This window comes from Saprolegnia diclina (assembly GCF_000281045.1).
Source record: "Saprolegnia diclina VS20 unplaced genomic scaffold supercont1.105, whole genome shotgun sequence".
NCBI classification, from domain to species: Eukaryota; Oomycota; class Saprolegniomycetes; order Saprolegniales; family Saprolegniaceae; genus Saprolegnia; species Saprolegnia diclina.
This window is the reverse complement of record NW_008246172.1, coordinates 79,065-99,674: the sequence shown is the minus strand read 5'-3', so window position 1 is coordinate 99,674 and position 20,610 is coordinate 79,065. Positions and strand designations below refer to the sequence as shown.

The 20,610-nt window shown below is 57.6% G+C and overlaps 10 protein-coding genes across 10 annotated transcripts; 7 read left to right on the top strand and 3 right to left on the bottom strand.

The window, feature by feature from the left end:
* Positions 1–316: 316 nt before the first annotated feature.
* On the top strand, positions 317–939 carry SDRG_15912 (hypothetical protein; the record flags this gene model as incomplete). The annotated part of the gene is made up of 3 exons (XM_008622098.1): positions 317–608; positions 686–725; positions 773–939. The coding sequence occupies 3 exons, from the start codon at positions 317–319 to the stop codon at positions 921–923; spliced, it is 483 nt and encodes a 160-aa protein (XP_008620320.1). The 3' UTR covers positions 924–939.
* A 716-nt stretch (positions 940–1,655) lies between these two features.
* SDRG_15911 (hypothetical protein) lies at positions 1,656–3,808 on the top strand. Its single transcript, XM_008622097.1, has 8 exons — positions 1,656–1,868; positions 1,911–2,174; positions 2,215–2,361; positions 2,407–2,508; positions 2,556–2,882; positions 2,941–2,997; positions 3,045–3,413; positions 3,459–3,808. Exons 1-8 carry the CDS (start codon positions 1,707–1,709, stop codon positions 3,732–3,734), a joined length of 1,704 nt encoding a protein of 567 aa, XP_008620319.1. The 5' UTR covers positions 1,656–1,706; the 3' UTR covers positions 3,735–3,808.
* Positions 3,809–4,382: 574 nt separating this feature from the next.
* SDRG_15910 (glutathione peroxidase) lies at positions 4,383–5,234 on the top strand (the record flags this gene model as incomplete). Its single annotated transcript, XM_008622096.1, has 2 exons — positions 4,383–4,838; positions 4,866–5,234. 2 exons carry the CDS (start codon positions 4,383–4,385, stop codon positions 5,232–5,234), a joined length of 825 nt encoding a protein of 274 aa, XP_008620318.1.
* Positions 5,235–7,159: 1,925 nt separating this feature from the next.
* On the top strand, positions 7,160–7,681 carry SDRG_15909 (hypothetical protein; the record flags this gene model as incomplete). Its single annotated transcript, XM_008622095.1, has 2 exons — positions 7,160–7,261; positions 7,292–7,681. 2 exons carry the CDS (start codon positions 7,160–7,162, stop codon positions 7,679–7,681), a joined length of 492 nt encoding a protein of 163 aa, XP_008620317.1.
* Positions 7,682–8,261: 580 nt separating this feature from the next.
* Positions 8,262–8,735, top strand: SDRG_15908 (hypothetical protein; the record flags this gene model as incomplete). The annotated part of the gene is made up of 2 exons (XM_008622094.1): positions 8,262–8,360; positions 8,388–8,735. 2 exons carry the CDS (start codon positions 8,262–8,264, stop codon positions 8,733–8,735), a joined length of 447 nt encoding a protein of 148 aa, XP_008620316.1.
* A 220-nt stretch (positions 8,736–8,955) lies between these two features.
* Positions 8,956–13,592, bottom strand: SDRG_15907 (hypothetical protein). Its single transcript, XM_008622093.1, has 13 exons — positions 13,392–13,592; positions 13,076–13,340; positions 11,794–13,023; positions 11,304–11,744; positions 11,148–11,254; positions 10,998–11,099; positions 10,682–10,943; positions 10,569–10,637; positions 10,257–10,515; positions 10,006–10,211; positions 9,670–9,959; positions 9,389–9,626; positions 8,956–9,330 (listed from the first exon to the last, which is right to left on the bottom strand). The coding sequence occupies exons 1-13, from the start codon at positions 13,514–13,516 to the stop codon at positions 9,028–9,030; spliced, it is 3,897 nt and encodes a 1,298-aa protein (XP_008620315.1). The 5' UTR covers positions 13,517–13,592; the 3' UTR covers positions 8,956–9,027.
* A 204-nt stretch (positions 13,593–13,796) lies between these two features.
* Positions 13,797–14,949, bottom strand: SDRG_15906 (GPN-loop GTPase). Its single transcript, XM_008622092.1, has 3 exons — positions 14,585–14,949; positions 14,362–14,535; positions 13,797–14,316 (listed from the first exon to the last, which is right to left on the bottom strand). The coding sequence occupies exons 1-3, from the start codon at positions 14,929–14,931 to the stop codon at positions 13,851–13,853; spliced, it is 987 nt and encodes a 328-aa protein (XP_008620314.1). The 5' UTR covers positions 14,932–14,949; the 3' UTR covers positions 13,797–13,850.
* A 125-nt stretch (positions 14,950–15,074) lies between these two features.
* On the top strand, positions 15,075–15,730 carry SDRG_15905 (molybdenum cofactor biosynthesis protein C; the record flags this gene model as incomplete). Its single annotated transcript, XM_008622091.1, has 2 exons — positions 15,075–15,095; positions 15,176–15,730. 2 exons carry the CDS (start codon positions 15,075–15,077, stop codon positions 15,728–15,730), a joined length of 576 nt encoding a protein of 191 aa, XP_008620313.1.
* On the bottom strand, positions 15,708–17,269 carry SDRG_15904 (hypothetical protein). The gene is made up of 3 exons (XM_008622090.1): positions 16,844–17,269; positions 16,625–16,795; positions 15,708–16,578 (listed from the first exon to the last, which is right to left on the bottom strand). Exons 1-3 carry the CDS (start codon positions 17,237–17,239, stop codon positions 15,748–15,750), a joined length of 1,398 nt encoding a protein of 465 aa, XP_008620312.1. The 5' UTR covers positions 17,240–17,269; the 3' UTR covers positions 15,708–15,747.
* Positions 17,270–17,416: 147 nt separating this feature from the next.
* SDRG_15903 (hypothetical protein) lies at positions 17,417–19,909 on the top strand (the record flags this gene model as incomplete). Its single annotated transcript, XM_008622089.1, has 11 exons — positions 17,417–17,529; positions 17,574–17,719; positions 17,764–17,867; positions 18,309–18,347; positions 18,398–18,437; positions 18,481–18,522; positions 18,571–18,666; positions 18,713–18,872; positions 18,921–19,152; positions 19,195–19,777; positions 19,836–19,909. The coding sequence occupies 11 exons, from the start codon at positions 17,417–17,419 to the stop codon at positions 19,907–19,909; spliced, it is 1,629 nt and encodes a 542-aa protein (XP_008620311.1).
* Between the last annotated feature and the right edge of the window lie 701 nt (positions 19,910–20,610).

Here is a 20,610-nt window from a genome sequence, read left to right as displayed (position 1 = left end):
CTCTATGCACCTACTTACCTTGCTGCTACTGCTGTTGTTAGCTCTCCAGGACGTATTACACAAGGAGGTTTCGAGAGCAGGTTTGCTGAGCTCTACCTCTATGAACGACGGCTCCAGGCCAAGGACTTGGCTGCAAAAGAGGATATTCTGTCACAAACCGCACACGACCAACGGGACGCCCAATGGTTGTCCATTTGAACGCATCGCGCGCAAGAACGAGGACAAGTACTCCGAGCTCGGGCCGCATTTGCGCCAGACGTACGATGAAGTCTACTGCGCAGCCTTGGTGTATGGTGCCCTTGGATCTGCCTACAAGATGAACGAGACGGTTCTCGCGCACCGGCTCGGGCTGCACAAGCCGGTTGTCCAAGGCCTCGAGCGCCGCTTGTCCGTTGACCACATCCAAGCCAGCGCCGCCATTTGGGGTAACCACTGCGTGACCCGACCGACGATGCCCGATGCGCGACCGGCCCGCGCCGCCCCGCCTGCTGCGAACCAAGCCGAGCCCGCGCGACCTGACGCACAGCAGCCAGCGCCGCCGCAGCGGACTTCGGCAACGTCTGCAACAACTGCGGCACCCCGCGGCCAGGAAGGTCGCGCCCCGCGCGGTGCAGCTGTCAATACCACGAGGACGCAATCTGTGCAGCCTTCGCGATCGACCGACGACGCGAGCGACGATGACAAGGCAAGATCACGCTGCCGATCGTCCTGCACCGCGACCTCCAGTCGCTGACTCGCTGGCGACTCCCGACGACCTTGACAAACTGCGTAGCTTTGCCGCCGCCTGCGACGCCTGGAAAGATTTGACCGACCGTGTCGTCCAGTACCTCACCCGCGGTCACAAGCGTCGTAGGGCGACGACAGAAGAGCCAGACGAGCCCCCGCGCCGCCGCCTGCGCAGCCACGGACCGGCGGGCGAATGAAGAAGAAAGAGACTGCTAGTCTCTACGTATGCAAAGTCTTTTTGTAATTAGGAAGATAACGCGAAACACGTTCATATATATATATTTTTTAACCGCAGGCGTGCACTTGGAGGTTACATGACAAGCCGCCACGTCATTTTCTCTGAAGCGCAGAGAGCCAGAAACCGGAAACGGGCGGTGGTGTCGGTCTACAGGCAGCTAAAAACACCCAAATAACCCCTTTCAATGCACTTTCTGTTGTGCCCAAGAGGATTCTGGCTCAAGGGTCGCTGGTGGGGAAAGAGAAAAGGCAAATGCTAGCTTTTTGTGTATTTTTGAAGCGGTGACGTGCTTAAATAGCGATGGTCGTGGGCAAATACAATACGTATGTCCGCTCTCGGTGGCGAGACAGTGTCGTAATGTGCATGGTCGGTCGTTTCAACCGCTTCGCGGGACGCCACCGTCCGGGTAGTCGTCACAAGTACAAGTGTATCGCCGCTCAAGGCTACCCAACTTTGCTGGTTGGATTTGGTCACCACTCGCAAGATAGACCTATTGCTGGGCGATACGCTCTATATTAGCGTGAGACCCAGTAATTAGTAGTTATCTGCTTTGTACGGTGCTAATACCGTCGCGGCAGCAGGCACCGTGCGCTCACGACAGAGGCCTGTGAGCTCCATGTCATTTGTATTGCGTGTGTTTAGCCTGTCGTTGGAATGTTGGTTTCCGGATAATACGGATACCAGTGCACATCCGGTTGATGGGATTGTCGCCTTGCTCTGCCAGGTCAAGTGCAGCTCCGCGATGCCAGCGCGGGATGTCTTCTGGAAGCACGTCGTGAAGCGCGTCAACTTTGCCGACGACGCCGAGCGCGCCAAGGTGCTAGCGCTGACCGAGCCGACAAAAGGCCTGCGCTGGTCGATCCCGGCGCCCGTCGCCCACATCCACCGCCATGTTTACGACCAGGTGCGCCTCCGTCCGTCGCCCGCAGCTCACGCTGGCGCATAGATCGCTTCGCCGCGCCACGCGTACTCGGAGCTCATCGAACGTGATGTGGCGCGCACGTTCTGCATCTTTGATGCATCGGACGACGAGGCGTACCGCGCGCTCGAGCCGTCGCTCTTCCGCGTCCTCAACGGGGTCGCACGCGCTGAGAACGGGTATTGTCAGGGCATGAACTTCATCGCGGCCGTCTTTCTCGAGGCCGGGCTACCGGAAGCCGATGCGTACGCGACCTTTGTCTACCTCCTCCAGCACAAGCACATGAGCCAAGTAAGTGGCGATGGTCACGATCGAACTCATTTGCGTCTAGTTTTACAAGGACTCGTCGGTCTTTCTGAACGAGTACTTGCAGCGCTTCCAAGCGCGCGTGGCCGAGCTGCTGCCCGAGCTCGCGGCCAAGCTCGACGCGGTCGGCTTTGACGTGTACCTCTACGGCATCGAGTGGTTTACGACCATGGTACCTCCGTGTCCCTGTCGCAGTCGGCTGACGCGACGCGCGTAGTTTGCCTGTTCGAGCAAAATTGAGCTCTCGCACGCCGTTCTCGACCTTGTGCTCGCCGACGTCACGGACGTCATGTTCCGCATTGGTATTGCGCTGCTTCAGGTTTGCGTATCCCTCATACAACTGGACGGAATGTATATGGCGTGTAGAGCGTCGAAGCGCAGCTGCTCTCCATGTCGTTTGACGACCTGTTGCGCGACTTCAAGAGTGTCACCAAGCACGTCGACACGTACCAGATTGTGATGGCGGCGCTGAGTGTGCCGCCCGTGCCGTCGGCCGTGGCGTACGGGGGCCTTCTGCAGCGCACCGCGAGTGCGACACGCAGCCCCCTCTGGCCCTTTGTGAAGCGACGGACGCTCTCCGAGGCGTGGGACGCAGTGATCGAAGCTGGCGCCGTCCAAACCATGCTCGTGCTCTGGGATGTGTGGCAAAAGACGCGTCCAGACCCGACGTCGTCGGTCGTTGTCGCCAACGAAGTACGTTGTCGAGCTCTCTTTCTTATAGGAGGTTGGCCGATCTGTGGTATGTGTGCAGGTGCTGCACCTTGCGACGTGGTATGGCTCGATCGCGATCGCCGTCTTTGCTCTCGAGGTCGACTTGTTGTCTCTACATGTTTTTCCTCATGCAACTGGCAGTAGAAGGGCGCCAACGTCAACGCCGGCGACGAGTGGGAGCTTCGGCCACTGCATTTTGCCATCGTGCGCAACCAGCCCGACATCATTCGCCTCTTGTGGCGGCGTGGCGCCAACATCAACGTCGCGAGTGGCGCGGGGTTGCCGCCGCTCATTGCGCGCAAGACGCCGCTGGAGCTCGCGCGGCAGTGGGAGCTCACGCCGGTTGAAGCAAGCGCGGCGCTGGTCGGCGGCGGTGTCTGCCTCGGCTGCAACACGCCGTTCCACGTCTGGAACCACCTCCTGAAGAAGCAGTGCCAAAGCTGCAAAGCGCTTTTTTGTCCGCAGCGGTGCGCGCCCAACCACAAGTGCAGCGTCTCGTCGGCGCTCGTGGAGGTACACACATTGCTTCTCGACAGCACGCATATCACGGGATGGTAGGCGGCGGCGCCACTCGACTTGCTCTGGCTCTACGGCGTCCCACCACCGACGCAAAATGTACTCACGGACGACGAAGGCGACGACGACGATAGCACCAAGATCCGGTGTTACTCGACGTGGTACTGCAGCATTCTCGACTGCCACGCCAAGTTTTCGCTCTTTGCCAAACGCCAGCAGTGCTCGATCTGCACGTACTTTGTATGCCGCAACCACATCACCACCAAGCGCGTCCAGGGCCGCGACTGCAACGTGTGCACCTACTGCGACGCGTGCTAATGAGCCCATCGAATTAAGCATCTTGTCGACAAACTAATGTCTCCCGTCAAAAGTGCAGGTGTTTTTTTCTGCCATCTGCCATTTCTGACGTGACGACGCTGCTTCAAGGCATCGAGGGCATCTGCGTCGACGTGCTTTCGTCGTTGCAACTTCGCCAGCATATTCCTGTTGAGCAAACTAGGTCGGTGACCAGATCGCTGCCCTTTCGCTCGTTCCGGGACCTTCGGAGTCAGGTGACCGAGTCAGGTGTCGGGTCCCACCACCCGCGAGTATCTTGCCGCATACCGCACGGTGGGAGCTCTCATGGGCAAACCTATCGACTTGTGCAAAAATGCAGAAGACATGCTTGTGCCACAGTAGAGAGATATTGTCGTTTGAATTGCTCTGTAATTCTGTGATAAAGCGGTGCCTCGATACTGTTCAGCTTGCGACGACCGGGTGCATGGAGCCGCGCCGATCGCGTACCGATGGCTGGCGACGAATCACGATTCGAAAGGTGCTCCAAATACTCGCATGTACATGTCGCAAATCCCAGTCTTACATGAGTATACAAACATGAAGTATACACACTATCGCGCATTTTGATTGGTTGGTCAGTGCAACGTCAAACGGCAAACTGAAAAGGACATTTTCTAAATCTCCCCAAACATGGAAGCTACATCGTCCGTCTCGGGCCGTCTGAAGCGGCTCACGCTGGACAAGGGTCGATTCCGCGGCTTCTTTGGCAGCTGCGTCAAGACCGACACGGTCCACGTGGTCGCCGACGCGGCCGAGAAGAAGATTACGATCACCAACGAAGCCCAGACCGTGACCCACACGACCTTTGACTGCAACACGCAGGTCACGTCGGTCGAGCCAGACACGGCCAGCGCCCACGCGATGCTGCTCAAGTCTGGCGACGAGCGTGTGACGGTGGCCGCGGCCTCGGCGCCAGAGCAGACGTCGTGGATGGAAGCGTTCCAGCGCGCCGGCGCCACGATCCGCCGGGCAACGACCATTGACCCGACGCTCGCCAAGTCCTTTTTCGAGCTCGAGAGCTACGACATGCAAGGCCGCTGCGTACCCATGGAGACGTACCGCGGGCGCGTGTGCCTCGTCGTAAACGTGGCATCGGCCTGAGGCCTCACGAAGCTCAACTACACTCAACTCGTTGAGCTCGACAACAAGTACCGCGACCGCGGCCTGCAGATCCTCGCATACCCGTGCAACCAATTTGGCGGCCAAGAGCCCGGCACGAACGAAGAAATCATGGCCTTCGTCGCCGACTTCAACGCGACGTTCCCCTTCTTTGAGAAGGCGGACGTCAACGGCGACAACACGCAGCCCGTGTACGCGTACCTCCGGAGCAAGCTCACGGGGACGCTCGGATCGGCCATCAAGTGGAACTTTACCAAGTTCCTCGTCGACCGCAACGGCAAGCCGTTCAAGCGCTACAGTCCGCAGACGGCGCCGATGGACTTTGAAGCCGACATTCTCGAGCTGCTCGACCAAGCGCAGTAAACGACGCAACCTTGTGCCGACGCTACATCACCAACAAGAAGGATCTCACATGCATGACGGCGCTTCCTCCAACCTGCATCACAGACAGGAAGCGCTCGAGAAGACTGGGACGCATGCGCGGAGCTGTCAATTGAGTGGACACGCTTCGCGCCACTGCCCCCGACCGTGACTCTTGGTAGGACCGTAGACGCTGACATAAGCGCATCATTCATACATTTCATCATATCATCATATTCGCCGACTTGAGATCATCCCTTGCGCTGTAATAGGTCTGGTCGTCGCGAGTACGCATCCCAGCAGCGCGCACTAAGTTGGTCAAAAGCGGTGCTGCACGCGACGACGTCGAGCCATTGCCCCGTCGCCTCGAACTCGGCTCGCAATGTCGTCAGATACACCAGCGTGGATGCAAAGCGAGGAATGTCCTGGGAGACGAGCGTCATCGGGTCGTCGCTTGCTCCCGGTAGTGGCCCGGCGACGTTGTCTGCGCGAAAGGATTGCGCCGCTAGTACGAGGCGGCGAAGCTCTGAGCGCAGGCTGGCGCATGCCAGCGCAATCGCTTTGTCGGTGCGTTGCGCCTCGATTGGGTCGAGAACGTGTTGGTCGAGCGCCTCGAACATTGGAGTCGGTGTTGGAACGGCTGCCGATACACTGGGCTGGCTGGTATGACCGAGCGTGGCTCGGCGCGACGTATTTGCAGCACAATGCCGCGTCGGCAGTGCGTCGTGAACGCCACAACACCTGAAAACGGACGTGGCTCCCCACCCGACGGCAAGCGCGGTGAGAACGGCGACGACAACCATTTATGGGATCGAGGATTGAGCAGGTCGATGGTTGTTTTTACGGATTTTAGCTTTTCCGCCATTTCGGCGTCGACCGTCAATACCTTTACGAGAGTTCTTGGACATTGCTACTAAGTGTGAATGAGGCGGCCCTCGTGCGGCGATTGTCATAACGTTACCGAGGCTTGCGAGCGGACAAGGATCGTCGTTGGGTGTGGTCGTTGTAAAAGTACCACTTTTAGGATTACCGCGCGACACGAGTGGTCGCTCTCATGACACAAGTCCTCCAAGGTGCAGTGCTAGATCGCTGAGGTGACTGCTTTTGCACACCTGATGATATTGCGGTTCGTACAACTCGTGGACACAACGCCCAGAGCAGTGCTTGGTGCAGTCGTAACGAGTTGCGCTACAGTTGTCTGAAGGAGCAAAGAAGAACGACTGTAGCACGTGTGTCGAGTCGACAACCGACTGGCGACCGTCATCACTAATCAAAGAGCACACGAATCGGATTCGTCGAATTTGCATTGTACGCAGGATACTACTGTGGAAGAAGCAACGATATCTCCCAACTCGGAGTGCTATACTCCGTGCCACGGAGTATAGGACGCGATGTGTGCTGATTGGAGTCATAGCTACCCGGGGACCAACGGACCAAGCACTCGAGCATACTCAAAAGCTTTATCGTCAACAATGATCATCTTCTCTATAACGTGGCAAATCAGTGATTCAATCGGCGCTCTGGCTGGCAGTGATCGACCAGCCTCCAGCTCATGCTTGGGGCAATACATGTGCTTTCGATCTCCCGGGGCGCTGAGAGTTGCAGGGTGGTGAGAGCGAAGTAAAGACTTCAGAAGCTCGACCAGTCGCCTGCCGAAGTCTGGCGACGGTGCGTGATCCAGACACCATGATGTTCAAGGCGCTTCAACAATCAGGTGGCGGTGATCATCCGAGAGACAGCGTGCAACTCTCCCTTTCGGTACGCCCCCCAACTGGCCGCGTAGTACTTCTCCGTATTTCATACTGAATTGAAGTTATTGAGAGAGCCGGGGCGAGTGTGTTTATAGGGAGGGTCACCCCCCGTGTCTCGATTCGTCGCGCGCGCAATTCATTTGAGCTTTTTGCCTCCGTCCAGCGGAACCACCGACCATGTCGAGTGCGTCGTCGTTCTATGAGCTCAGCAGCAAGAACACGGACGGCGTCGAGATCTCGATGGCCAAGTTCACGGGCCGCGTCTGCCTCGTCGTCAACGTCGCCGGCGCGAGCTGATCCCAAGCGCAGCTCAACTACACTCAACTTGTCGAGCTCGATCGCCGGTACCGTGACCGCGGGCTGCAGATCCTCCTGTACCCGTGCAACCAGTTTGCCAACCAAGAGCCCGGCACGAACGACGAGATTCTCGCGTTCGCGCGGAGCTACGGCGTGACGTTTCCCGTCATGGAAAAAGGCGATGTGAACGGGTCCAAGACACAACCCGTCTTCAAGTACCTTAAGAGCAAACTCCGGGGCACGTTTACATCGACAATCAAGTGGAACTACACCAAGTTTCTCATTGACCGCAACGGCCAGCCGTACAAGCGCTTCGGGACGTTTACGCCGCCGATCAAGCTCATCGACGACATCCTCGATCTCCTCGACGAAGAGACGCGCCCCACAAGTGCGTGCGACTAGACCGCAAACGACCACTGAACCTTCCATACACGTCACATGAATGACAGTCCGCTCCTCAAACTCAACCGAGTCGGAGCGGACTTGAAAAGACAGCGGGCTCCGCGCGCCATTTGATGAGTGGATGGCGTGCGGGCGAGCCCCGACCGTGACCTAATGGCACGCATGTGGTCCATAGCTGTACAACTTGCCGTCTAATTTATAATAGTACTCTACGTCAATAGCGCTAGGACTATACCGGTGCCCGTAATTGCCATAACGTTAGTGGGTCTGAGAGCAAGCATTTGGGCTCTGGACATTGCGTGTGATGTGAGAAGTGTAATGCGCTCGACCCAACGCACCCAGCACCGCTGGGTGTGCTGCTAGCTTGTGCTGATTGCTTTAGGTTTTGTGATGCAGGGACCAATGCCTCGTTGAAGTCGGCAAGAGGCGAGGTCCCAGGTGTGTTGCACGAGGGCATCCCGATCACAGTTCAAGATCCACTGTGGCGTTTCGACTGTCTTCTTTGAGCTTCACTGGTGGATCAAGTGACAAAGATTTTCGAAAGAATATGCCATACTGAGATTTGTCTGGACCAAGAAAGATGGCCGCCAAGTCGTTCTTCGACCTCGGGAGTAACAACATGGACGGGCAGCGCGTGCCGATGGCCACCTTTGGCGGGCGCGTGTGCCTCGTCGTCAACGTCGCGTCGGCCTGAGGCCTCACGAAGCTTAACTACACTCAACTCGTCCAGCTCGACAACAAGTACCGTGACCGCGGTCTGCAAATCCTCGCATACCCGTGCAACCAGTTTGGTGGCCAAGAGCCTGGTACGAACGCCGAAATCATGGCCTTCGTCGCCAAGTTTGGCGTGCGCTTCCCGCTCTTTGAAAAGGCGGACGTCAACGGCGAGCACACACAGGAGGTTTACGTCTTCCTGAAGGACCGCCTCCCGGGCGACATTACGTGGAACTTTGCCAAGTTCCTCGTCGACCGACACGGGCAACCCGTGAAGCGCTACGAGCCCAACGTCGCGCCGTTCGACCTCGAGGCCGACATTGAGGCCCTCCTGGCCTAAGACGGAGGCCTCGTCCACGACGCGACCGCGCGGGTCGTGGAGAGGGACCAGCACATGCATGACGGACGTATCTTCAATCTGCAAGCGCAGACAGAGACGACCTGAAAAGATCGCGGGTCCGCGCCCTTCGTCGAGTTTGAGTGTATCGACGCGGGCCGCAATGGACCCCAAGAGTGCCCCTTCCGCGCCCCCGATCGTCCTTGGACGACAGAGACAAAAGTAAAGAATAAAGATTTCTTTGTCGACTTCGAGCAAATAAGTCCGCGAGCAAACAACGGTGAGGAATGAAGTGCTAGTAGGGGTCGATGAGGTGGAGCTTGCGCTTCTTGGAGGCCTCCCCGCTGAGGTCGATGGTTTCAATCGGACGCTTGTGGGACGTCGCTTCGAGGTCGGCCGTGTCGTCAAACATGGCCCAATCCATGTCATCGTACGCATCTGACGTCGGAGCCGCGCTGGATTTCTGGAAGTAGGGCGACTTGGCCTTTGGTCTCGCAACAGGCGCCGACAAGGCTTTCGGTGGGCTTGTGTCTTTGACGTCGTGCATCATCTCGGCCGTAATGTACCCCTCGGGCAACGGCGCAGGCACAAGACCGTTCTAGAAACATTGACGTGCATTGCGTTCTACATAGGATTTGAGGAAGTAGCAGTCGTACCTTTGTCAAGTAGCTTTGCACGAGTTCGATGATGGCGGCACCGTACTTCTTGACGCGCGTCCGACCGACACCCTCGATGGCCATGAGCTCGGCGTTGGAGACGGGCACGGCCTCGGAGATGGCGACGATGCCGGCAGTGGGCAAAATGTGATACGGCATCACGTCAAAGTTGTCACATTCGGACGCACGCCAGTCCATCAAAATCTGGTGCAGCGCTTCGACATGATGCAGCGGAACCCTATACGTGGCGTTCAGTAGCCACAGATGTATCAAGAACGCACCGTGCCGCGAGCTTAGTGTGTCGGGGCATGACGGGGAACATCTCGACGACTTCGACGCCATCGTCGTCGAGCGAGGCCGCTGGCACCGCCCCTGATGTTTTGTTGGATATTTTGGCCTTGGATGCCTTTTTTTGCTTGTCCTTTTTGGTCACGGGAACTTGCTCCGAAACCACGAGCGGCTTTCGCTTCGTCTTGTACACGAGTTCGACGCGCTCGCCTTGGACTAGTTTGCGTGCTTGTTGCCCGACGACGAGCACGTTGGAGGAGAAGCCCATTGTGTTTTTCTTCTCCTACATCGTGTATCAACACAACGATCCAATGGAAAGGGGACCGGACCACTTCGTCGAGAAACTGGCGCAGAATCATGTTGTAGATAACGCGCTCGACTTCACTGCGGTCATAACGGCCCTTGCCCGCGCCAAACTCGACAAAGCTCTCGTAGAACGCACGTCGCTTCTGGTTGTCTTTTGCCATCGAGCCCATAAACACGGCCGACGCCTGCACGACGGTCAGCGACTCGTTTTCACTCGCAGAACGTTGCACTACATAAGTGTTGGAGCAAGTCAATGAATGGACACTCGTCGTACCAATATTGTGCAGCAAGCGACAGTCGGCCGAGACGTCCTTCTGCTCGAACGCAACACCTTTGCCACGCGCCTTGCAGTTGTCGCACGTCTCGTGGCAGTTGGCGTTGGAAAAATGCTCGCCAAAGTACTCGAGGAGACTCGTGCGCCGACACTCGACTTGGTTTTCGCAAAACTCGACCATGCGCCGCAGGTTCTGAAAGTGCACATTCCGGTGTTGTGGGTTCTCGCGGTCTTGGGAGATCAAGTGGCGGCGACGCGACTACGCATTTGGCTGCATCAACCTTTGTGTATTCGCACGAAGGCGACGTATACCATGTCTTTGAAAGAGTAGTAGAGCAAGCACGTCGACTGCTCCCCGTCACGACCCGCGCGGCCCGACTCCTACTTCGCAATGAGTAAGTTGCCCTTTGTGTATGCGTTTGTACTTGATAGTAATGGGTCACTGATTGGGGGATAGTGTGGTGGATCACGTATCGCACATCGGGCTTGTTGATGCCCATGCCAAAGGCAACCGTTGCCACAATGCACTTGATGCGACCCTTGCTCCACTCGTGGTGACGCTTGGACCGGTCTTCCGATTCCAACCCAGCGTGGTAGAAGGAAATCTGCTTGGCCCGAGACGTTCCCTCGTAGCCAAGAGTCTGGATGAGCTTGTTGGCTGTCGTCTCGCAGTCCTTCTTTGACAAGCTACATCGATGGTTGCATCAGCATGACATGTACTGTGGAACTCGTATTCTGTACCAGTAAATGATGCCCGACTCGTCGATGCGGTCGCGAACAAAGTTGCACATCTCTTCCATGAACTTGGATGTCTTGCGGCGCACGTCGTACGTCAAGTTGGGTCTACGGGTCATGGTTGTTGGCACACGTGCGCGTAGGAAATCAACATACCTATTGAAACTCGATCGAGTCACAAAAGGCTTGGCCAGACGCAGGTTCTTGACGATATCTGCCTCCGTCTGTCCGTTGGCCGTTGCTGTGAGCGCCATGATGGGCACCTAGACATTGCAAGTATATCGAAGGGGTTGGTATTTGAGATGCACTTACGTTGGGGTACTTCGAGCGCAGATTGCCCAGGTTCATGTAGTCCTTCCGAAAGTCGTGGCCCCACTGGCTGATGCAGTGCGCCTCGTCGACGACAAAGCGAGCAAGCATGCCGCGAGACGCGAGCGATTCGAAGAGCTTCCCCAAGAGACCGCTCGACGCGATCTTCTCCGGTGTCACGTAGAGCATCTTGATCTGTATCGAGTTGGAAAAGAGTTGCGAGATGATGGGCTTCTGCACAGAGTCGTAGTCTTGGTCGCCGTTAAGAAGCGCTACGTCAATGTCGAGTGCTTGCAGCTGCTGCACTTGGTCTTGAATGAGCGACACAAGAGGGGAGATGACGATCGAAACGCCGGGATCGACGCACGCCGGGAGCTGGTAGCAGAGACTCTTGCCGCCACCCGTGGGCATGAGCACAAACACGTCGTGCCCCAAAAGTGCCTCCTACGATGTCTGTTATAATCGCAGCCCTCCAAGCGTCGTGTCGAGTTACCTGGACGACACGCTCTTGCCCCGGACGGAACGACGAATGACCAAAGACGTCGCGTAGGATGTGCTTTGCGCGCTTCATCTTGCTTGCGAGATCAGCTTCCATCGCCAAAGGAGCTGATGTCGTCGCGTTGAAGTCGTGCGTTGGGTTGGACTGGAACGACGAGCTCGAGTTTGTGGATGAGCCGCCATCGGCCCAGTTGTGGAAGCCACACGACTCGCAAGAGTTGTAGAGACGACCTGCGTTCTGGCCGTGGACGACCTTTTTCGCCGTCGTTGGTCGCCCACACTTGCAGAGCACTTGGCTCGACCCTCCCGTGTCGCGGAGCGCCATTTCATAGTTGTTGCTGCTGTTGTATCGTGGAGACGGCGGGCTGTAAGGTGCGGTCGGTGACACGTAGGCGCGGGGCGTTGGCGCTGGAGTCGGGGATAAGTAGGCGCGCGGCGTCGGTGCCGGGGTCGGCACGGGCGTTGGTGTGGGCGTTGCAGATGTCGACCCGTTGCGCGCGTCGCGGTAGAGCTTGCTGTAGTGCGCAAGCGACTGCTCTAGATTGGTGCGCTCCGTCTCAAGCTCGTCAGGCACTTCGCCCATGAGGTACGCATCGTCGCACTCTTCACGCACTCGCCGAAGCTTCGCTCGGACGTCTTTGATCGAGTCTTGCAGCTGCTCCAGCGACGGTCCTTGGGACGCTGCTGCAACCTTTCGTGCGTGCAGTGCCGTGATCTTGGACGCTAGTTCTGCCTCGAGCGCATCTCGTTGCCGCTCCAGCTCGTACGGGACATCACCATCGAGCGATGCGTCGTCGCACTCTTCGCGCACCCGGCGGAGTTTTGCTCGCGTTGCTTGAATGCTCGCTTCGAGGTTACCTTGGTTGTCGCTGACTGCCATCGAGCGCGATGAAGCGAGTTTGCTTGATCCAGCATACGAGCTTCCTGATGGTGCGAAGGTTGAAGGAGTGGGAGCTGTGTATGTTGATGTTGGAGCCGCCGAGTACGTCGAAGGAGTAGCGTAAGACGGCGCTGCAGCAGATACATTTGCCGGATAGGCACGCGACGACGTTGACGGTGTTGAGCTGGCCGGGATCGCGCTGAATGCTGTGCTTGTCGTCTGAAGGGGCTTGCGATAATCGCTTCGTTGCGAGGGCTTCGTCGCGTGCGTCGCTGACGCGACCATCTCGTCGAGATCCACGGCCCCGAGAATTTCGTCCAAGTCTTCGCCCATATCGTGGTCGGGCTACCGCAAGCATCATGAGTCGACATCGCTTACATCCACACGCATTCTGTACCATGTTTCTCGTTGACGGAGCTTTGGTCGTCGTCACACTTGCATGGATTGAGGACAGCGACGGCTTTTTCTCTAGCATCTCGAACGTCTTCTTCTTGTTGCGCTCGATGATTTCGGCGCCGACTTGTGTAATATCGATCGTCGCCGGGCTTTGCTCGATCGGTATGACCGATGGAGGACCTTGGGGTCCCCGGAAGCCGCGCATGATGGCCAGAGCGCTCGAGGACCCAGGGTTCTTCGCGTAGTCTCTTCCCAGGGGCTTGAATCTACAGACAGGCATGGATCGCACGATGCTTCGTCCATCGTCGTCCTCGTACCCGGTGGTCCTTCCACTGCTCATGTGGTACCCTTCGATCTTGGCCTTGCTCATGGACTTCTGGAGGATCTCCATGTGGTCCGGGCCGCGGATCAGCGCGACTTGCTCGTCCCGGTTCGTCTCCATGGCCGACTTCGTGTTGCGCAACTCCAAGTGTACAAAGCTGCCGCAAGCTCGAGATTCCAGTTTCCCGCTTTGGTCGCCGAAGAGCGCACTTAATCGAAATTCGAGTCGCTTATTATTAGAGTAGAAGTTTGTATTGTGCATTAGTATGTTGCAGGCGGATACGTGCAGTTCTATTAAGTACGATTGCGCACTTTATATGCAGCCGCCACTTGGTCTTCGCAGCGGCAGAGGCCATGGCGCCAAATAATCGAGCCGCACAGGGCGGGACGCAAACTTGTGTAGACGAACAAGATACATAGAATATTGACCTCTGATGAATATGTTAATCTGCGGTTTAGAGCTCCGTGCGATCGCCTTGCGGAGGCACAGCGACCGTAGGCGCAGGAGGCGGACCCTTCGGTTCATCCTCGTCCTTGACAGTCATGTCCTTCATGACTTTCTCGAGGTTGACTTCCTTCTTCTTGTCGGCCTTGTTCTTTTGCTGCTCAATGCGGTACATAAGGTCGGGCAGGTACTCTTCGTAGTATTCGTTCGTGGCTTCGGCGACAACCTTGAAGAACTCGTCCATGCCGGCGCCCGTAGCTGCCGAGACGCCGCAATGGCGCAGGTTGGAGTAAAACTCCTCAAGGACCAAACTGAGCGAGCGCGAGAGCGTGTTCATGTAGCTTTCTTCGTTCGTTTGGTCGAGCGCAGTCTGGAAGGCTTCGAAATCGGTCATCCAGTCGACAGCAAAGTCATGCGTCACGACGTCCGTCTTGTTGAAGAGCACAATGAAGGGCAGCTTGACCTTGTACAGAATGCTAGAAGCACATAAGTATCCCGCAACGAGCACTGCGAGGGGCTACCTGCACGCGTAGAGCATGTTGGACATGAACGTGTTGGGGCTCGTCGTGCGAGGCGTGTCGACCACGTAAACGACAACAGTCGGGAAGGACGTCGCAAGCGACTCGGTGATAATCGCGCCGGACGCAGACCATGTGAAGGCCTCGATCTGACCGGGCGTGTCGACGACCACGTAGCTAATGTCGAAGAGCGATGAGTGTTTAGCGGAGACGATTGCCAACATACTCGAGATCGGGCGCACGCTTCTGGATGAGTTCGACGACTTGGTCGAAACGCGTCGCAAAGAGGTTGAGCGACGTCATGATGGCGCCGTTGGGGCCAAGACCATACTCGGTCATGACCTGTTTGTAGTCGACCGTGTCGCGGATATCGATGTGGGCACCGTACGGGACCTGCTTGACAGCGGGATCCAGGTTGACGACGTACTGGCGATGCTCGCGCTGCTGCTCGGCCGCATGCACAGCCAGGCGGTGCATCAGGGTCGTCTTACCGCTGCCGGCCATGCCAATGACGAGGAGCGTCGTGGGCATCGGGGTTCGGGGCGTCGTCGTCGTGCTCGGGGCTTCGGCCATGTTACTGATGGAATTTGCAATCTTATGACTGGCGATGACTCGTAGCATATTAATAACGCGTTGATTCAAATATACCTTGCTTTTTATATGTAATTTAAATATGATGCCCCCGAATTCGGCGACCGCTGAGTGGTGGATCCAAGATGAGAGGTGAGCGCCAAACGGTGGTCTAAAATCACGCCTTTCCCGGCAACCTTTTGCCTTTGCACACACGTTTCTGTGACCAAAGGTGGCGTCGACCTAGCCACTACACATCATGCTGCTCGGTCGAATCGCTCGTTGGCCGCCGGTCCGCGCGAGCTCGTCGCTGCATGGCCTTACTCATGTCAACGCCGAGAAGCAGCCAACCATGGTGGATGTGAGCGGCAAGGCCGTGACAAAGCGCACGGCGACAGCGCGCTCAATCATTCGTTTGCCACCAGCAGTCATGGCCGCGCTCCGGCACGACGCGGAGCTCGTGAGCAAGAAGGGTCCGGTGCTGTCGACTGCGACGCTTGCAGGCGTCATGGGTGCCAAGCGCACGAGCGATCTCATTCCCTTTTGCCACCCACTGGGCCTCGAGAACTGCAAGGTGACCCTTGACGTGCGAGACGCCGACTCGACGATCCACGTGCACTGCTCGGCGACCGTCACTGGTCGAACCGGCGTCGAGATGGAAGCGCTCACGGGTGCGTCCATTGCTGCGCTGTGCGTCTACGATATGTGCAAGGCGCTATCCCACGACATTGTCATCACCGAGACGCGGCTGCTGGCTAAGACGGGCGGCAAAGCTGATTTTACGGCGGCGCCAGGAACTTAGTAACGTTTTGTTGTTTATTAGATCAAGCGTAATAGAAAAGTGCTCACAACGACGGCGTCCCCAGCGTAGAGCACGAACGAGAGCACTTGCTGTCGATGCGTTTCGTCGGCAATCCAGTACTGGAGGTAGCTGGCGCAGAGGTGGCTCCCGTCAAAATAGTGTATCGGCAGCGCGTTGAAAAAGCCAATCGTGCCCGAGATGTTGAGCAGGAAGCTCCAAAACCGGTACAGACTCTGGGGTACTTGAATCCACCACAGCGGTGACAACGGGGTTGTGTACGCCATCACCTCGAGCTCGGCGTGGAGGTCGGCGGGGAACCCATGCAACATGACGACGCGGCCGTCCTGGAAGGCAAGACGCATGAGCGTTTGCATCGACTGGATACGGGGCATCACGCATGTGTGCACGTCGTCCGCACACGACGCGTCACCATGACAGCGGTGCGTCGAGAGGTCGCCGACTTGTTTTCCATCGAGGCAGGTCTGGAGAGCACCGTGGTTGTAGGAGAAGCACTCGGCGTTGCTGTCCGTGTCGGGGCGACAGCAAGACGACTCGGTCATTGCGGACTGGTGCAACTGCAGAAGAGCGGACGGGACGCAGTACCCATGATCCTTGAGCTCGTTCGTCTCGACGAGCTTGGCGAGATAATCAATCTCGGAGCGCCACTGACCCCAATTGAGCGTCGGTTGGTGGTCCACAGACACAATGACGTCGCCAAGGGACACGATGCCCTCGAACGCCGACATTTCCGGAATCGCAATGACTGTCATTCCTTGGTTGACATCGAAGAAAGGCGAGAGGTAGAACGGGAGTAGTTGAAGCTGCACAACGCAGAGAAAGCAGAGGACCTACGCAACTCCATGTGCCATGGATCGACGAAAGAAATGGACGGACCGCGTTGTGCCAGATGCCCGCGCTCTGGATCTTGATCTGGTCCAGAAGACCGACGTTAAAGTAGCTGTCGAAGCGCACGTACGCGCCGGGAAAGACGACCGCGAAGAAGATACCGACCGACTTGATGCGGATTTCGCAGAGCGCGGCCGCAAGCGCATGGCCAAATTCGTGCTACAAAACATTGCATGAGTTTACGTACATGCATGTGCCATGTAGTACAAAGGAAACAGCGAGGAAGACGGTGGCCCAGAGGTAGACGGTCGCATTCATGGGCATCGTCACGCCCGGAATCATGATCGAGGCGTCCGAGAGCGGAACGTCGACTTCGACGCGTGCGAGCTTCTGCACGACGAGCATGACGAGCGTCCATGTGATGTAGATCGTGCCTATCGCCATGCCGGCGCCCGCGACGACGCTCCCTGCGGCGAACCACGTCTTGAGCCCTGTGGGGTACTGCCGCCCGAGCTCGAAGACGCGCTCGTTGAACCACGAGATCTCCTTGCAGACAAAGGCTGGCAGCACGTGGATGTCGTTGTCGTCGTCCGCGCTCAGGTGCAGGAAGACGTAGACGCCGGCCCACCCGAGCGCGAGGCCCGCGACCCACATGAGCAGCATCCCGTCTGTCCAACGCAATTAGTGTTCCCACCAATGCCGAATACAACGATGCCGAATGCAACTGGTTCCAGCCGATTGTACCGCATACAGCATCCGGATAGGAATGTATGCCGAATCCAAGGAAAATATGCCGAATGTGCCGAAAGCAAAATCAACGTGTCCGTTTTCGCATCAACCATGTCGTTCTCGCACTTGACGAGTTCGCGGCCGTCGAACGCAGCGTCGGATGACGCGCCCGTGACGCCGACGTCGGCTTTTGCGCAGGCGAGCATCGGCCCTGGTTCGTACCTGTAGGCGCCGTCTCGCTGAGACGCCCGTCTGAGCCTGCCAGTAGACCGCTGGCCAATTGGCCCGGGAAGCAGTCGCCCGACGTACGGCCCGTGACATCGTTTGGCACAAGCGTCGAGCCCGAGGCGCCCCGCCACGCGCGCTTGGATCGCGACCCGAGTGCACTCGGCGGCGACAGCTACATTGTGCGAGGTACGCACGCATGCGATGTGTCGCTGTGTGTGAGTGGTATGCAGAGCACCGCGAGCTCTTGTCGCGCAGCTCCGACAAAGCCGAGCGTACGAAGAAGCGACTCGAGAGCGCGGCTGCACGCGAGAGCAGAAGCCCCGGTCGCCCGTCCGTATTGGAGGCGTACTCATTGCGCGTGCCCCGCCCGCTCGGGGAAAAACTGCGGAAAGAGCGCGAATTGTCGCATAGTCCACCAAAAAATAATTCTCGTCTCCGAAAATGAACTCGCGGTGGCGTCTTGGCCACTGTGGTCATTGGCCTTGTACCCCCGAAAAAGGCTTGCATTGTGGATTCGTATGAAATTGTAGCTTGAAGATAACAACGTGGTCGCTTGATAAACCGCATCGAGTCGGAGTTTTTCCAACGGCAACCAACGATCAGCCGGCACCAGTGGCAGGCACGAAAGCTTCCACGGTTCGACGTCGAACAATTTACTGTCTGTCGAAGATCCAGTTCTGGCCTATCAGCGCTTTGGTTTCGATTCGAAGGTTGCCTGCGCGTCTCTGATTGGACAGCTGCGCGAATGCCTGACATTTGCTGACCAACTCAGTAGCTTTTGGCGAGCATCGGGACGTGGAAGCAACCGACGACGGTGCAATGATCTTGCGGCGGACGACAGGAGGTCTCACGACGTCGGCGTAGAAGCGAAAGACCATGTTCTTTGCGACAACGATACCAAAGCGTACGCGTGGACACTGCGCTAACAGCTCACGTTGCTGTGATAGTGGTGCTTTTTGCGGCAGCTTTTGTTGGCGCCCAAGTACTTGGTAATCTCGTGCGTCATGAGAAATCGGGTCTCAAAGCATGATATGTAGATGTACCTGTAAGTATGGACGTGGCGCAAGCGCCCAAGGCGATGCATCGGCGCTTGACGCTGCAGACGAACCCTCCAAGCGACCCGTTCCTCATGGGTATGGTGTCTACGACGACAAAGCCAAGTCGTTATCATTGGTGTAGACAATCGATTCCTGGGTGACGTGTCGGTCGAGAGCCACCCGATCTTTGGGTCGGCCTCTGTCGAGATTACGTCCAGCGGACTCTTCCGCGCGGCGACTACTGTGGGCACTGGTGGTGCCCCCATAGCAGCCACGTGGATTCCGACGGCAACCGATGCTTCGTAAGGAATTTGGAGTCGCGTCGACTCCTACGTTATAAACGTATCTAGGGCTTTTGTGGACACTGGCGATGTCTTGTACATCAACTCGCTCGAGCTTCGCTCTGTCGTGGCGGTCAATCGTTCAGGCATCCAAGTTGACCGTGGACTTCAATTTGCTCTTTTGGGTCAAGAAAGCCTTTCCGTGAAGCGCGCTCTCTTCTCAGCGTCCGAAGGTGGTGCACCGCCGATTGCGAGTGTCAACGCACTCGGTCTCGAAGTGCATTCGACCGATGTGACTACGGTAAGGACACTTGTTGACTCGGTTCGTAACTTGTATGTGTAGGACACGGCGGGCACGCACACTACAGTGCGTCTCGTGCACTACTCGACGGGCAACGCATCGAGTCTGGTGCGTGTGCCCGGGACAGCGACGGTGACGCAAGGCAGCACCCTCGTGGGCACGTCTACGAGCCTCGCGTCCGTTCTATCAGCCAACACGTACATCCGCCTTGCCGGCGCGACATACATTGTGACCGCCCCGCCCTCGGCGTCCTCGATCGTTCTCGACCGTCCGTTTGCGGGCCCATCGTTTACGGGTATTCCGATGTACATTGAGAGTCTCGGTGCCGGCATCGAGCTCAAGGCAGTTGGCGCCGACAACGTGACAGCCGCTGCGGGAATCGAAGCTGTGTTTGGCACCGATGTGCCGACGCTCCGGCTCGCGACAGCGTCGTCCAACGCAACAAACGGCGGTCTCACGACTCGCGTCCACGTCTCGGTGAAAGGCGTGACCCTCGTGGGCGGCGCCAACACAATTGCAACTGAATTCGGCGGGCTCTCTCTCAAAGCGGCAAGCTTTGTCACGGTCCAAGCGGGGACGGACGAGGCAAGTGGAGCTGGTGGTGACGTCGCTATGAACGCCGGAAGTACGACGTCGTCGACAAACGCTGACGGTGGTGCAATCCGTCTGGAGACCGGTCGCAGTCAAAACGCGGCGTCCGTGTCGGGAGCTCTATCGCTCATGTCCGCCGACAACGGCGCGTCATCTGGTGTCGTGACCCTTGGATCTGGTGCTGCCACGCTCGGTCAAAGCGGAGCCGTTCTCATTTCATCTGGAACGGCTACGGATGGCAACTCTGGCACAATCACCCTAAAAACTGGTGGCATCAGCAGTAGCATGGCCGGCAGCGCAGGCAATGTCGCGATCGCAACTTCCGACACGGCGACGGGAATCAAATCAGGGGACATTACGGCGCGTGCCGGTAACAGCGCTACGGCTCAAGCTGGTAGTGTCATTGCAGCTGCGGGCAATGGGTCAGTGGCAGGTATCATCACCCTCACGGCCGGGGCCAGCACCGGCGCCAACAACGCTGGCGGCAGTGTCGCTGTCACCGCGGGCAGTGCCTTGCTCGGAGTCGGAGGAGCCATCGTACTCGGTGGTGGTCCGTCAAGCTCGTCGCGCGCCGGTGGCAGTATCCAGCTACTGTCGGGGCCGAGCAGTACTGGTATCAGTGGCGCCATTTCGGTGGCTTCTGCGGCTTCAAGTACGAGCGGAAACATTGTTCTTGCTTCTGGCGTGGCTTCAAATGGTGCTTCCGGCTCTGTTTCGATTTTGTCTGGCCAAGCGTCTTCGGGAACGTCGGGCAATATTGTGCTTTCGATCCAAGCGAGTAACTCGGGTATCGGTGGCAGTGCCATCCTGGTGGCAGGCAGCGCCGTCACGGGTGGCGACATCGTTTTAACATCCGGCTCGTCGACA

Excerpts from the sequence above, each read along its gene's own strand:
- SDRG_15911 (XM_008622097.1), top strand. The coding sequence starts at position 1,707 with ATGCCAGCGCGGGATGTCTTCTGGAAGCACGTCGTGAAGCGCGTCAAC. Across the intron at positions 2,883-2,940 it reads CGGTCGTTGTCGCCAACGAA|GTGCTGCACCTTGCGACGTG; the intron begins GTACGTTGTCGA and ends GTATGTGTGCAG. Across the intron at positions 2,998-3,044 it reads TCGCCGTCTTTGCTCTCGAG|AAGGGCGCCAACGTCAACGC; the intron begins GTCGACTTGTTG and ends AACTGGCAGTAG.
- SDRG_15907 (XM_008622093.1), bottom strand. The coding sequence starts at position 13,516 with ATGGAGACGAACCGGGACGAGCAAGTCGCGCTGATCCGCGGCCCGGAC. Across the intron at positions 10,944-10,997 it reads GAGTCGGGCATCATTTACTG|CTTGTCAAAGAAGGACTGCG; the intron begins GTACAGAATACG and ends CCATCGATGTAG. Across the intron at positions 10,212-10,256 it reads TCGCTTGCTGCACAATATTG|TGCAACGTTCTGCGAGTGAA; the intron begins GTACGACGAGTG and ends ACACTTATGTAG.
- SDRG_15906 (XM_008622092.1), bottom strand. The coding sequence starts at position 14,931 with ATGGCCGAAGCCCCGAGCACGACGACGACGCCCCGAACCCCGATGCCC. Across the intron at positions 14,536-14,584 it reads AAGCGTGCGCCCGATCTCGA|CTACGTGGTCGTCGACACGC; the intron begins GTATGTTGGCAA and ends CTTCGACATTAG. Across the intron at positions 14,317-14,361 it reads AACATGCTCTACGCGTGCAG|CATTCTGTACAAGGTCAAGC; the intron begins GTAGCCCCTCGC and ends ATGTGCTTCTAG.
- SDRG_15904 (XM_008622090.1), bottom strand. The coding sequence starts at position 17,239 with ATGCTGCTCATGTGGGTCGCGGGCCTCGCGCTCGGGTGGGCCGGCGTC. Across the intron at positions 16,796-16,843 it reads TCTTCCTCGCTGTTTCCTTT|CACGAATTTGGCCATGCGCT; the intron begins GTACTACATGGC and ends AATGTTTTGTAG. Across the intron at positions 16,579-16,624 it reads CGGGCATCTGGCACAACGCG|GTCCTCTGCTTTCTCTGCGT; the intron begins GTCCGTCCATTT and ends GGAGTTGCGTAG.